Source organism: Stenella coeruleoalba (genome assembly GCF_951394435.1).
Source record: "Stenella coeruleoalba genome assembly, chromosome: 7".
Classification (NCBI taxonomy): domain Eukaryota; kingdom Metazoa; phylum Chordata; class Mammalia; order Artiodactyla; family Delphinidae; genus Stenella; species Stenella coeruleoalba.
In genome coordinates, this window is record NC_137153.1 from 54,815,834 (window position 1) to 54,829,746 (window position 13,913).

General features: G+C 45.0%; 1 protein-coding gene across 2 annotated transcripts in view; it reads right to left on the reverse strand.

The window, feature by feature from the left end:
- Positions 1–4,461: 4,461 nt before the first annotated feature.
- ACER2 (alkaline ceramidase 2) overlaps positions 4,462–13,913 on the reverse strand; it is a 28,567-nt gene continuing 19,115 nt past the window's right edge. For both annotated transcript variants that reach the window (XM_079927041.1, XM_079927042.1), the window contains exons 5-6: positions 7,991–8,128; positions 4,462–4,748 (exon numbers count right to left, since the gene is read on the reverse strand). In XM_079927041.1, the coding sequence (XP_079783167.1) occupies positions 4,562–4,748; positions 7,991–8,128 (325 nt within the window). In that variant the 3' untranslated portion in view covers positions 4,462–4,561. The remainder of the gene's footprint in view (positions 4,749–7,990; positions 8,129–13,913) is intronic.

A 13,913-nucleotide genomic window follows, 5' to 3' on the forward strand; every position in this document is an offset into this window, starting at 1 on the left:
CACTTATAGCTTTAATATCAAACATAGCTATCACAGTCAGTTCAAAAAAAGGGCATAAAGTGCAAAAGCTCCATTTCAAAGGGCCTTGAATTACTCCCAAAGTAATGGAGATGAAATGCTACCACAGCCCGTGGGCCTACCACCCATATACAGCACACCCTACATGAAGGACAGAACAAGGTATATATCTGAAAATACTCTATTTGCTCTGATTACATATTGTGGTTGCAAAATCGCCGTAAATCTGGTTTAACATATAGGGAAAGACACAATTCAAACAATTAGTCCCTTAGAGGAGGGGTCATTAAAAAAAAAAAAAAAAACCATCTGTAGGAGAACGATGTCTATAAAATCCATTGAGAATCCCAACCTGGCCCGAGACTCCTCTTTGACCAGCTGGGTCAGCAGGACCCAGGCAAAGAGCTGGCTATTAAAGGTTCCAAGTTCATTTGGGGAAAAGGAGCTATGAGGGGGGCTCTGGCCAGGCAAGCTTCAGCCCTCACCTGTCCCCCAGAGATGGTTCCATGTCAGCCCCGAGGGATAAAGAGCCGGGGAAGGATCACATCCCAGTTTTGGAGCCTTCGGTATGGCAGCAGCTCAGGTAAGCATAATGAACTAGTAAGAAGTTTTTACACACCTGAGAAATCCAATAAATAGAAGACGTGATGGTATTTTTACAAAGCCTGTGCTTGATGACCATCAAGGTTAGTCCCCCAACAGAACAACTCTGATCCACAATTCATGTTGTATAGGCACTCTTCAGAAGGACAGGCACAGAGTTCCCCCAAAAGGTAGCCTATTACCAAACAGGTGTAGATATCTCATCCCCAAACACCTGCAATATACTCACTGAAGTGCTTGTTTTACATTATAATAATAAAGGGGAGAAAATATTTTCTAAAAATCATCAAACATTATAAAACAAGAATCATTAACTTAAGTGATCACTTGGTAAATTAATGTTTTTTAATATTCTAAATCCAGTTCCTGCTGGGTATCTCTCTTAGGCAAATTCTAACCAGAACAAATATCTAATAGCCATGCTGAGGAACCGCCGTGACCTAACTCCTAAATGTCAAATCTCCACTTCCCTGAATTATCAGGGGGGAAAAAAAGGATTCTTGATTTCACATCAATTAATGAAATGAGCTATGCACTTTTTTAAAATCTGAAAACATCAAAACCTGTAGAACCATATATTTAACAGCTATTTTCTATGACTTGTCCATCTAAGTGCAGAAGCATATCAAAAAGCAGAATTCAGTTCATTATTTCTTAGGGCCCATTCATGTGAGGCTCGATTAAAAGGGAAGGCTCAGTAGTAAGTCTTAGAATCCAGTGATGAACACTCAAGAGCATAGCTAACTCTCTCGTATATCCCAAAACCTGCTCTTCAGGAAAAATATACAACTGGCATTTATATTCCATTCAAGGTACAAGATCAACTGTCAGCTCTAAAAGACATCAATGGACAACTATATTAGGAAAAAAAAGACAAGAAGGAAATATATCAAAATATATTAACAATGGTTGTCCTTGAGCTATAGAAATACACATTACTTTATTTCTTCTCCATCAACTTTTCTTAATATCCCCATTTTCTTTAAAATGCATGTAGTGCTATGAGCACTATGAATACAAATATAAATATGCATGATGCCATAAACCTAACTTAAAGTAAGATTGGTATATTCCTACTCTTTTTAAAATTTTGTTTATTTTATTTATTTATTTTTGTCTGCGTTGGGTCTTCGTTGCTGCACGTGGGCTTTCTCTAGTTGCAGCGAGCCGGGGCTACTCTTCGATGCGGTGCTCGGGCTTCTCATTGCGGTGGCTTCTCTTGTTGAGGAGCACGGGCTCTAGACGCGCGGGCTTCAGTAGTTGTGGCACACAGGCTCAGTAGCTGTGGCACACAGGCTCAGTAGTTGTGGCGCACGGGCTTAGTTGCTCCGCAGCATGTGGGATCTTCCTGGACCAGGGCTCGAACCCGTGTCCCCTGCATTGGCAGGCGGATTCTTAACCACTGCGCCACCAGGGAAGCCCTATTCCTACTCTCTTGATTTACCATCCCACGCTGGCAAGCATAGTGATTTCTGTTCAAAAGCAAAGTCTTGTCTTCCTCAAATATACCCCATTCCACACTTTTTTCTCAGTCTTCATCTCATTAAAACCAATCTCTAGAAGGGCATTCTGTTTTTCATAACAAAAGCATTCTCTCCGAAACTTAACTTAGTCATTTGTCTTGTAGGAGAAGCAGAGAAATAGTCCTGTGAGTTAGTGTACTTACTTCCTTACTTCCAGCAGAATCACATTGTATCCCTATTTCCAAAGGTCACTCAGAACCTTCCGGAAGGGCAATGTCAAAGCCTTGGGGGCTGGAGGTGGTGTTTCCCACGGAACACACCCTTCATTTCACAGGGAGAAATGGTCCCTCCTTAATGGTTGGGACAATGCTCCCATCACTGAGGGGCTTTCAAGACAGAAATTAAACCTCACACACACACAAAACATTTCCTACACTCTCTGCTTCTCCTTATTTACTTTTTCCCACTAAAAGAGCTGGGCTTAGAATACAACAAACTCCCTACCTGGAGCATTTTTATATTGCAGGATGGAGGAGATGAGAATCCGTGCCTGGTGGGTCAATCTGGATGGTCTGACGTTTCCCTTTAAAGAAAATTCTAGACTTGAAACCCAAAGGACTTAAGAGCAGTTTTTCCAATTCTGTTCCACAAGCCACCTAGGTCTCATATGGGTACATTAAAGATTCCGAGTATCTAATTCAAATACCGTTTTTTAAACTATAATAAAGCAACATGTACACTCATTCAATACCAAATTTTTCTACCTTGGAAACGACCAATTTGTTAATTTCCATTTTCACTGTCTTTTATATTATTCACGAAGTGCTGTAAGTTCAACCTCGAAATAAATTTAAGCTAATAAAATACAAATTATTTCACATATTAGGTCTCCATAAAGATTTCTTACTGCAAACAGGGTTCTGCTGCTAAAATAATTTGAAAACCACAGAAGTAGAATAAAGTCACTCATTTCTAAAGTCTAAATTCAGTTGCTTCTTGGACTTTTCGCCTGCAATTCTGTGCAAACTTTAACCAGAGTACGACTTCCCGGACAAGCCAAAAACTGCTACTGCCCAACTCTTAAATACTTAGGACAGTGACATGATTCCCATCCACACAAGAAGGACACATCTGTTCTGCCCTCTCCCGTGATGGAATGTTGCAAAGCAAGAGATGCCTGAGTTAGAATGAGTATCCCTGAGGTCACGAATTCCCACCTCGCACCTGGAAGACATATGCGGAGTCTCCCATTCAGCCCAGTGAAGAGGACAGCAGTTGCAGCCAGTGTCACTTTAGGTGAGAACTCAGAAGGCAAGAGATTTGCCCTGCTGCGCCCAAAGCAGCCAGTGTGTAGTTAAGGCCAGCACTTAAGAAAAGCACGTGGTCAAACGCCGGCGCGGAGAAACCATAGGAAGCACCTCATACTGTGAGGATACCGAGTGTAATTCCCACAGTAAATATCAAAGACAGAAGCGGCAAGATTCTTGAGGATAATTTCCGGAATAGGACAGCATACAGGAGGCTTCCAATGAGAACAACTTCTAAAACTTCATGTTTGCTCCAGTTTGAACCAGGACCCCTACCACGATTGTCACAGGCCGTTGGCAATGTCACAGAGGTCAAGCAGTAAAGGGGTGGGTCTCTGCATGGAACGCTCACACCACTCACACCGTAGCTAGTCTTCTCTTTGTGTACTTCTCTTCTCTTTGGAGCGTACTGGGCTGAGGGGCGGGGACCGTGTCAGCATTTAAAACTTGCGCTTATCTTCAAGAACGGCGCAAAGTGGAGTGTCATTTTTGGCATACACGGAGGGTTTTTCTTGTTAGCTTCACCCTGATCTGAAGTCAAGTTCCCATCTCTCAGAAGAGGTAGCAGGAAAAGGATGCACACATGTATGTAAACCCTGGGTTACGGAGAGATGCAAGGGGGGAAACCAGCCTCCTTAGCCGCGAGCCCTGTGTGTGTTCCATTTGTTTGCTTTCGTTTCAGGACAGTTTCCCCAAATGAAAATCTCTGGCCTCTTCCATCATACAGTCAGAGGGTCTTGTCGGGCGCAGGATTTGTCTGTCAAGGGAGGCTCCGCTCCGAGAGCACATGGGAACGGTGGGATCTGGAGCAAACCCTCACCAGGAAGCGAGGCGTGTGCAGCGCTGGGTCCCCCACGGGACGGCTCTGCCATCACCATAAAGGACGCAGCCCAATGAGCACTGCAGCTGGAGGTGACACTGAGAAGACACACCTAGTGCCCCTCGGCCCTCTACTTCCCATCTTTGGGAAAGGGGAAGACACCCGCTGCTCCCCAGGCACCGTGGAGTCCTGGCGGTCCACAGACACACTAGTTAGAACCCAAGGGCACTGAATTTTTAAAAGACAGACCCCACCCCCGACTCTGCGAACCCCGCTGGCTGTCTCTGCTGGGAGATGAAGTTTAGGTGCGTGAGAGAAGATAAGCAGAGAGGCCAGCCACTGCCTCGCCATCACGTGATCTTGACGGGTGATTTCTTGTTGGCGCACAGAAGGGACACGTAGGGGACACCGATGAAGGCCCATCTCTCGCTGGGCCAAAACTTGATGACGGGGCCTTGCTCGGGTATCTCGGAGGCAGCATCAAAGTAGGCGAAGCACACGCAGCCCAGGTAGGCGGCCAGGCAGATGAGGATGTGCCTGCGATGGAGACGTGGCGGCGTGAGAACTGAGAGAACCCGACGCAAGTGAGACTGTGCTGGGTTTAGCCCGTTCCTCCCTCCGGCTAACCTGCCTCTCCTGGATGCAAAGACAGGCAGGGGCCTCCTTTAATTAAGAAGGGGTGAGGTTGCCCAACAATCCCTGGAATAGCAGAAGAATGGTAACTCCTGAGCCAACAAAGCCTCTTTTGGAATGTTCTAAAACATTCCAGCTTGATAACAGGAAAAACCTGCAAATGCCTTTGGGGCTCAGCCGACCGAGGCCCCAGGATTTAAAACAGAGGCACTAATATGATATCACTTATATGCAGAATCTTAAACAAACAAACAAAAAGAACTTATTCACAAAACAGAAACAGACTCACAGACTTAGAGAACGGAACATTTGGTTCCCAGGGAGGAAGAAGTGGGGGAAGGACAGACTGGGAGTTGGAATTGACATGTAAATAAACTGATGAATGAATTAAACTAAAAAAACAAAATAAATAAAACAGAGGCACTAAGGAAATAACCGATGAGCATGTGGAACTAGTGCCCCCACCCTTCTAGCTTTAATAATCGGCTGTACACATCTGACGCCCTTCATCAGGAATAATTTTATACTGATTCACCTGCTTTTGCACTTTAGTAAGGGAACTCTTTTTTATTACTATTATTAAATTCACTGTGCCTGTAAAAAGTTTTCATATTGATCTTTATCATGCAAGGGACCATTTAAAGGCATGTAATCCTACTTTTGTACCTTATGCTGAAACTTAACTCGATGAATTAAAGACTTAAAATACATTTAAAGACAATTAAAGAAAATATTTTTATAAACTTTGGTGGGGGAAGCCTTTCTTAGAATGACACAAAGTTCAGAAACCCTAAAGAGAATGGCTGTGAGAGCCACATGCAATGCACGTCTCTACATTTAAAAACGCATGGAATAAAGATGGCTGTAAGAGTACTACCAGTTTGCTTAGTTGAGAACAGTGTCATTTAAGGAATGTCACAGTCACACTGTAATGCATACAGAAGGGAGAGGAAAAAAAAAAACCTAAAGGAAAAGACTGACAGATGTGAGAACATGAAAATTTTAAACCAGTATGACACAAAATATAATTAACATACTGAAAGGTAAATGGGAAACTGGGGGTAAATATTTGCACCATGTGACAAAGAGTTAAAAATCCCTATCTTACAAAGAATCAAAAGACTAATCATCTCATAGGGTGTCTGGGATTAGCTTTAAATAATCCGGGTGTGGGTGGGTAGTGGGTGAAGGTGGCATGAATGAGATTGGCCTCACGTAGATACTACTGAAGCTAAGTGTTGCCTACCTGGGGGCCCCATGTATTATTCTCTGTACTTTTGAAAATGTTGCAAGTGTGCCCAATAAATGGCCTATAGGTAGTAAACAGTAATGACTGTCTCCTATGTGTCAGGCACTAGGTGCTGGATATAAACTTTTAAAAATGGAAACACTCCACAGGGATGATAAAGAAACTTAAAAGGCACATTTCAAAAGAGGAAAGATATAGTAATTTTACATTTGAAAAGATGCCCAACAAAATACTAATTTTTTAAAAAGACATGAAAATAAAATCTTTTCAGGTTAACAAAGACTTTTTTTAAAGTTACTAATATCCAGTATATGTGAAAGTGTATCTTACAGATACACTTTTACTATCTTACAGATTTTAGTAAAAAGTGTTAGTTGATATAATATCTCTGGATTTGGCAACATATTATAATTTAACCTAAGGACACAATTCAGGCATATGAACAAATACAGATGTTCATTACCGATTATTTGTAAAAGCGGAAAGTTAGAAATAACCTAAGTATCCATTAATAGAGAGGTTGGTAAATGAATTATAAAGCATCCATATTGTGAGGTATTAACTGGACACAAAAACTGCTGAAGATAATATAAACGCACTGGTAAGGAAAGCTGTCTATGATCTAATATGTAGTTTAAACAACAAAAGAAGGACCAATATGCATCATGTATAGAATGATGTTATTTTTGCTTTTAAAAGGAGAATTAGAGAACTATGTATATAAAGCACCTGGAAGGATGCACTTCAGGCTGTTAACAATTGTTCTCTCTCTTTGGTGGACAGAATTATGAAAGTCTCTCTTTCTATACTTACCTATTGTTTAAATTTGTTATAATAAATAAATATGTCACTTTACAACTGGATGAAAAAATGGTTCAACTTTGTTTTTGTTTTTATTTTGAGGCCACACCACACAGCACGTGCGATCTTAGTTCCCTGACCAGGGATCAAACCTGAGCCCCCTGCAGTGGACGCACAGAGTCTTAACCACTGGACCACAGGGGAAGTCTCAGAAAATGGTTCAACTTTGGGGGGAAAAAAAAAAAAACAACCTCAGAAAGTACACCAAATTTAGAAACAAATTAAGTTGGAATCCAAGTTATTACAGTCGACTTTTTGAATTTTACTTAAATCACTGTATGATAAGGGAGCTTGGATCGATTAAAAACGTACTATATCTTCAGTGAGATCCCATTTACACAGGTGGATACATTTATCAAAATTTACCAGACTACACAGTTAAAACCTGTGCATCTGATCATTCCCAGGAAGAAAACCACTGGATTTCCTCCCCAGCTTTCTGAGTACGGGATTCTGCGTGCTGTTCTGTAGCTTTCTTTTTCTTAAGTGTATCCTGAGCCTTCTAAGCTGTAGATGCTCCAATTCCCCATTACTGAGCTCCTAGACTGGTTTGTTGTCACCAGGTGGGTGACCCTGAACAAAGCCAAAGACACTGTCCCTAGGTGACCTGTGAGGCCCAGGCTGGTCACTCAGGCTCAAAAGGCGTGCTTGGTTCCTATTCAGGACCGTCCTATCCCCACATCACATCTGTCCCAAGCCTTCACCACCTTCCCCCACCCTGCAGATCTAGCTAGAGCTCAGGTTACGGATTCAAGTTCCGAGCTCCTTTCTGCTTTAATAATGGAACTAGAGGTGAGAGACCACAGACGTGAAGCACAGACAATTAGGTCTGTTTGTTCCGGCTAAGCCTGCTCCCTGGAGCTGTTTCTGCTTTTTCTATCGCTTCTGAAATGTCTGACAGTCTACTTGAGGAGAGGAGGCACCCAGGCTCAGCTCTGTCCCCTGTGTACATCTGCGCCCCGCGCAGGGAGAACAGAGTGACAGCGAGGGTAGACCCTGCCTGGTGACCACCCACCCCACCACGAGCGGGGCTCACCACACGCAGTGCAGGTAGGGAAAGTGGAAGGACGACAGCAGCTCACAGAAGGCCCGGTCACTGATCCAGCAGAAGAGGGCGAGGGTCCACCAGAGGCCCGAGAAGAGACCCAGCTTAAAAACACGCACGTTGTCACACCTGCCCGGGGATGCAGAGAACAGCTTGTGTCAGTCCTGGCTCCTGTTACCTTGCTGGCCACTTCTTCTCTGCTTCCTCTTGCCTCCCTGGCCCCTTGGCACCGGGGTTCCCACCCAACGCCCCGTCACACGCGCTCACGGATGTAAACACCGTATGTACCCTGATGGCTCAAAAAGCCACACTCCTCACCGAGGCCTCTCCTTGACTCCAGACTTAACAAACCACATGTCACATTCTTGACATGTCCACCCGGTGCCCAGGGTTGATCTAAAGTTTACACGTCCACAACGTACTCCTAAATCCTTCCTTCTGCCCAATGCCCGTCCTTCTCCCAGCCCTCTCAGGAAGAGGTCACTCTGTGCTTTCAGGACCTCAGGCCAAGAATTCTGGAGTCCTTGTTCTCTTTCTCACCCACCCCACATCCAATCCATCAGCCCCTCAATATATATGCAAAATCTGACCTCTTTCCATCACGTCCACCTGGGTCCAAGCCACCATCATCTCCTGCCTGAGTTACAGCCACTGCCTCCATCCAACCCCGCTCCTATAGTCACCTCTCAACACCCTGCCCAAAAGCCTCCGACTGCTTCCCTTCTCCCAGAGGGCAAGCCGAAGTGCTCACGGAGGCCACGAGGCCCCAGTGTGCTGGCTTCTCCTCTGTGCTCCACCCCCGTCCTCCATACTCTGCCCCTCACTGCCTCTGCTCATCAAACCCCCCAGGGACCTCTGCCATTCCTCCAAAATCCTGGGCACATTCCCCCAGGCCTTAGCACTTGCCGTTCCTGCCACCTGGAATGCTGTTCCCAGATATACACGCGGCTCGCCACCTCCAAGTCTTCGCTCAGATGTCACTCAGTGAGCCCTCTGCTGAGCACTGTTCCTAACAATCGCACCACCTGTTTCTACCCCCTAAGTGACCCTCGCGATCACCTTCCTCCCTCCTCTAGTTCTCTCTGTAGCGACTACAGCCCCGCTGACATCCTCCGTGTTTTCCTTATATATTTAAGACCTATCTCCTACCAGCAGGTAAGCTGCTCACTGCTGCACCTCCAGCCCCTGGGACAGCGCCAGGCACATAGGAGACTCACAGCACTCCTGAACGTACGCTGGAACAAAAGGGTTTCTGAAATAAACCCCAACAGCTCAAAGGAAATTTCAGCTGCCGTTCTCTTTCCTTGTCACCAAATGGCTCGCAAAGTGGGTGACTTCTATTCCTAGGGAGAAATGCCCAGAGGGTCCTCCGAACCCTCCCTCAGGGTCTCTTTCCCTTAAAGGACTGCTCCCCGGTCAGTCAAGCTCGCTCACTCTCAGGGTCAGCACTGGTTCATATTTGTTGAACGAGTAGACGGTGTCAGAAGCCTGACTTGCTGGGACCTTTCCCAGCTGCCTGACAGAAACATGAGTAAAAGTGGCAGTGAAAACGGGATGGACAGCAGGCTCAGAGAGACCCGCTCAAAAAACAAACTGAGAAACCCTGTCGGTAGCAGGGCTAAATGCACCACCTGAAAAAATTTTTGAAAGAATTAATAGAGCCCATGACGTAAGCAGTGAGTACTTTCTAGTTTAGTGACGAAAACAGAGATGAACAATTTCCATTTTCCCTCTTCTCTTCAGCACACTCTCCTCTGAATGGCTCACCCTTGGACCCGCGGCCCCTCTCCCAGAGCCCTGTCCCCTCACTCCGCCCATTTTTCTCCACCCTGCAGGTCTCAGCTTCAAGGGCACTTTCTCAAATAGACTTTCTCTGACAGCCCAAGTACCATCGAACTCCCCCATCACATTCTCTTCTGGGGCCCTGCCATCTTCCCTCATAACATGCATCACAAGCTGAGAGTGTGTATTTGTTTAAGTGTTTGTTAATACCTAGTATCCGCCTAGACTGTAAGACCAGTGAGCGCAGGAACTAGGCCTACTCTTTTACTAATGTATATCCAGCATCTAGCAACAGTGCCTGGTCCAGAATAAGCACACTTAAAAAGAAGGCTTGCTCCATGAACAGATAAAACTGTCCTTCACTTCTTTATTTTAACTGCCTCCTAGTGATCTGATCAGAACATTTTTTTAGATTAAAAAAACAAAACAGTGACAATATTGATTGGGTACCAAATTCTCAGAATCCACACCAGGCACTGTACAAGGCAAAATAAGCAGGCCTGGGCTTCCCTGGCGGTGCAGTGGTTAAGAATCTGCCTGCCAATGCAGGAGACATGGGTTCGAGCCTGGGTCTGGGAAGATCCCACATGCCGCGGAGCAACTAAGCTCGTGTGCCACAACTACTGAGCCTGCGCTCGAGGGCCCATGAGCCACAACTACTGAGCCCACGTACCACAACTACTGAAGCCCGCACGCCTAGAGCCCGTGCTGTGCAGCAAGAGAAGCCACCACAATGAGAAGCCCGCGCACCACAGCGAAGCTCGCGGCAACCAGAGAAAAGCCCGCATGCAGCCACGAAGACCCAACGCAGCCAAAAGTAAAATAAAAATTTATAAAAAAAAAATAATAATAAACAGGCCTCTTGCCATGTTAAAAGGTAAAATGAAAACTAACAAAAACAAGCATCAACAAATATGTAGACAGTAAGCCTGGTATAACAGGAACTATGTAAGCTCAATTTAACTAAACCTAGGATTCCTATCTGGCTTAAGGGCCACACCAGCTCAGAGAGCTGCAGATGCAGTGTACGTGGCAAGAGAGGCTGAAAGGCAGGTGGTCACGGAAGAGGCGGGGCGGGGCTGACACTTGTGAAGCAGGGAGGAAAAACAAAGTCCTGCAGAGTCAGGAACTCAGGGCACCTGGTACTGACCCTCTCTCTGCTTCTAGAGACACAGGTCCTGCTGTACACCACTAACAAGGTCTACGTGAACTTGAGGCTTGCCCAAACCTGCGCTTCGTCAGGTTTTATCCCCACTTTTCAGGGCTTATATCACAATGTCAATGTAAGGTTAAACGGGAAAAGCAGGACACAAGTCATATATATACACACATATGTATCAGGACCCTATTTTACGATAGAAAAACTGAGAGGATGGCTGTCGTTTCTTCTCTTCTTGACCCTCTGTTGTGCTCTCAAGGTTTTCCTTAACAATAAATTCACTCCTATAATCAGAAAAAGTCTATTTCAAAATATTCTCAACACAGCTGAGTCACTTGGTGATGTGACAACACAAATGCCAGTCACTGTCAGGTCATGACCCCCAGACATAAGAACATTTTGTTTCCTCCTGGTCTGAGAGAAGGTTTAATAAGGACAATGAATGTATGAAAAGACTAGAAACAAGCTCTAGGAATGAGGCTAATGAGAAATGGAAAGCTAAAAAACAGCCCCTCCCCTATCTGTTCTGAGCAGAGGGAGGTGGGATGAGGAACATTTAGCTGAGACATGACAGATCATTGCTGATGACAAGCAGGGAACACTCTGGAAGGACATGACAAGAGCGACAGGGCATCTTCTTGCTGGGGATGTTATCAAAGCAGGCCAACAAGCATCTTCTCTTTCCTCTCCGGGACTTGAGTGGGAAGTGTGACACAGCAGTGTACGGGGTCCTCGTCCCTGCCCACGTGGAGTTACGTCAAGCAGAGGAGACAGACATTGAGCAAAACAACAGCACGAATACTTTTTAAATTACAACCAAGACGGGGGCCATAAAGGAGAAGTATGGGATGCTCTGAGAGCATATAAATGGTTGAGCCCAAACCTGAAGGATGAGCAGAAATGAACCAAGCAAGAGGGTCAGAAAGAAGGGACAGCATGCACCCAGACCTGGAGCCGGGAGGAGCCAGGCCCCCTTGGGGACACGGAAGGTCAGAATGGCTGGAGGACAGAATGTAAGGGGAGCTTTGTGGGGGAGAGATCCACAGGCAGGGACCACGTGGAGGATTTTGAACTTTAACCTAATTGTGATGCCAACCAATAGAAAAATAATGATGATCAGATGAGATGACTGGAGAAGGAAGAGGAAGCCAGACCTCCGGCTTGAGCAAATGGGTAAATGGTGCTCTAATCTACTGAGGCTGGAAATATTAAGAGAGCCAGAACTGGAAAGGGAGATCAGGAATCTGGGTTTGGATAAGTTGGATTTGAGATGCCTGTGACACGTGGAGTTGGAGAGGTCAGGCAGGCAGCTAGATACACAGTGGTGGAGTAGAAGGAAGGACTGGGTTAGAGCCATTTGCATACATACAGGAATTAAAGCCATGGAGTAGACGAGAGGTTGTAGGGGGAAATATAGTGGGAGAAAAGCAGAGAGGTGAGGGTGTACCTTATGGGGTCCCTACATGGACAGGTGCATAGAAAAGAAGGAGCTTACAAGAGGGGCTTGAGAGGACCTGCCGCAGAGTTGGTAGAAACTCAGGAGGGCGTGGTGTCATAGGAATCACGGGAAAGAATGTTCCAAGGATGAGGGGGTGAATTGTGCAGAGAGCTGAGATTCAGGAGGACAGAAAAATGACCATTGGATTCACAACCAAGAGGGTTTGGGTATTGAAGTGGGGACAGAAGCCAGATTGGAGTGGCCTGAAGACTAAATGAGAGGTGATGGATGGAGACAATTTTATTTATTTATTTGTGTGTGTGTGTGTGTGTGTGTGTGTGGCCACGCCACACGGCTTACAGGATCTTAGTTCCTCCACCAGGGATTGAACCCGGGCCACAGCCGTGAAAGCTCCGAGTGCTAACCACTGGACCGGCCAGGGAATTCCCTGGAGACAACTTTTAAATAAGGGTGGCTGTGACAGACAGGAGAGAGAAAGGGTGAGGGCTGCAGACAGATGTGACTGAGTCCAGGTTTGGGTGTTAGAGAAGATGGGGGAGACTCAAACACGGCTGCAGGCTAAGGGGATGGATCCTTTGGAGAGGGAGGGATGACACAGTAGACAACTTACGGGGGTAAACTAAGCATGGGAGAAGAGGGAATTATCAAGGGGCAGAAAGGCTGACCCTAGGTGGAAGCGGGGATGCTTCCCATGATACGGCAATTTGCTAATGTCGTGATGAAGACCAATTAGCAGCAGTGAGGACTAGCTTTTTAGGGGCCAAGATTTTAAGTATGGAACAGAAATTATTTCCTCTGTAGTTACTTGCAAAGGTTGGAATATTAAAGAAAGATATGTTTCCCTGCTTAAAGATCACAGTTGTGAAGCAGAATTTAAACCTTAAAAGCATCTGCCCTAACCACTTGTCTTTCATTTGCTCTTGTTTAGGTAATATGAATTTAAAAGTTGCCCTTTCCTTAGCTATTTTTTAACAAAATTATAGACTAAAACAGATGATTAGACTCAGGAGTTAAAGTGACAACAAGATTGCAATGAATTCTCAAGAAACATAGCTAAGTGCAGAACATTCGATTGACTTCAAGCCTAACAGCAGGCAGCATCACTGGACTGACTGCTACAAATCCATCCAGATGTCTTATAGGCAATTTATCGGGTCGGCCAAAAAGTGCCTTCAGTTTTTAAGTAAAAATAAAAGACACATTCTTCATTTTCACCCAGAACTTTATTGAACATATTCACCCTTTTGTTCCACTACCTTCTGCCATTTTTCAGGCAACTTCATAATTCCACTTTCGCAAAATGTTTTATCTTTTTGAGCACCTGTTCCAGGTGCCTTTTACAGTCTTCCAGGGAATTGAAATTTTTTCCAGTAAGAGAATTTTGTAAAGACCAAAATAAATGGAAATCTAAATAGACGTTTCTCCAAAGAAAACATACAGATGGCCAGAAAGCACATGAAAAGATGCTCAACATCACTAATTATCAAAAAAAAAAAAAAATGCAAATCAGAACT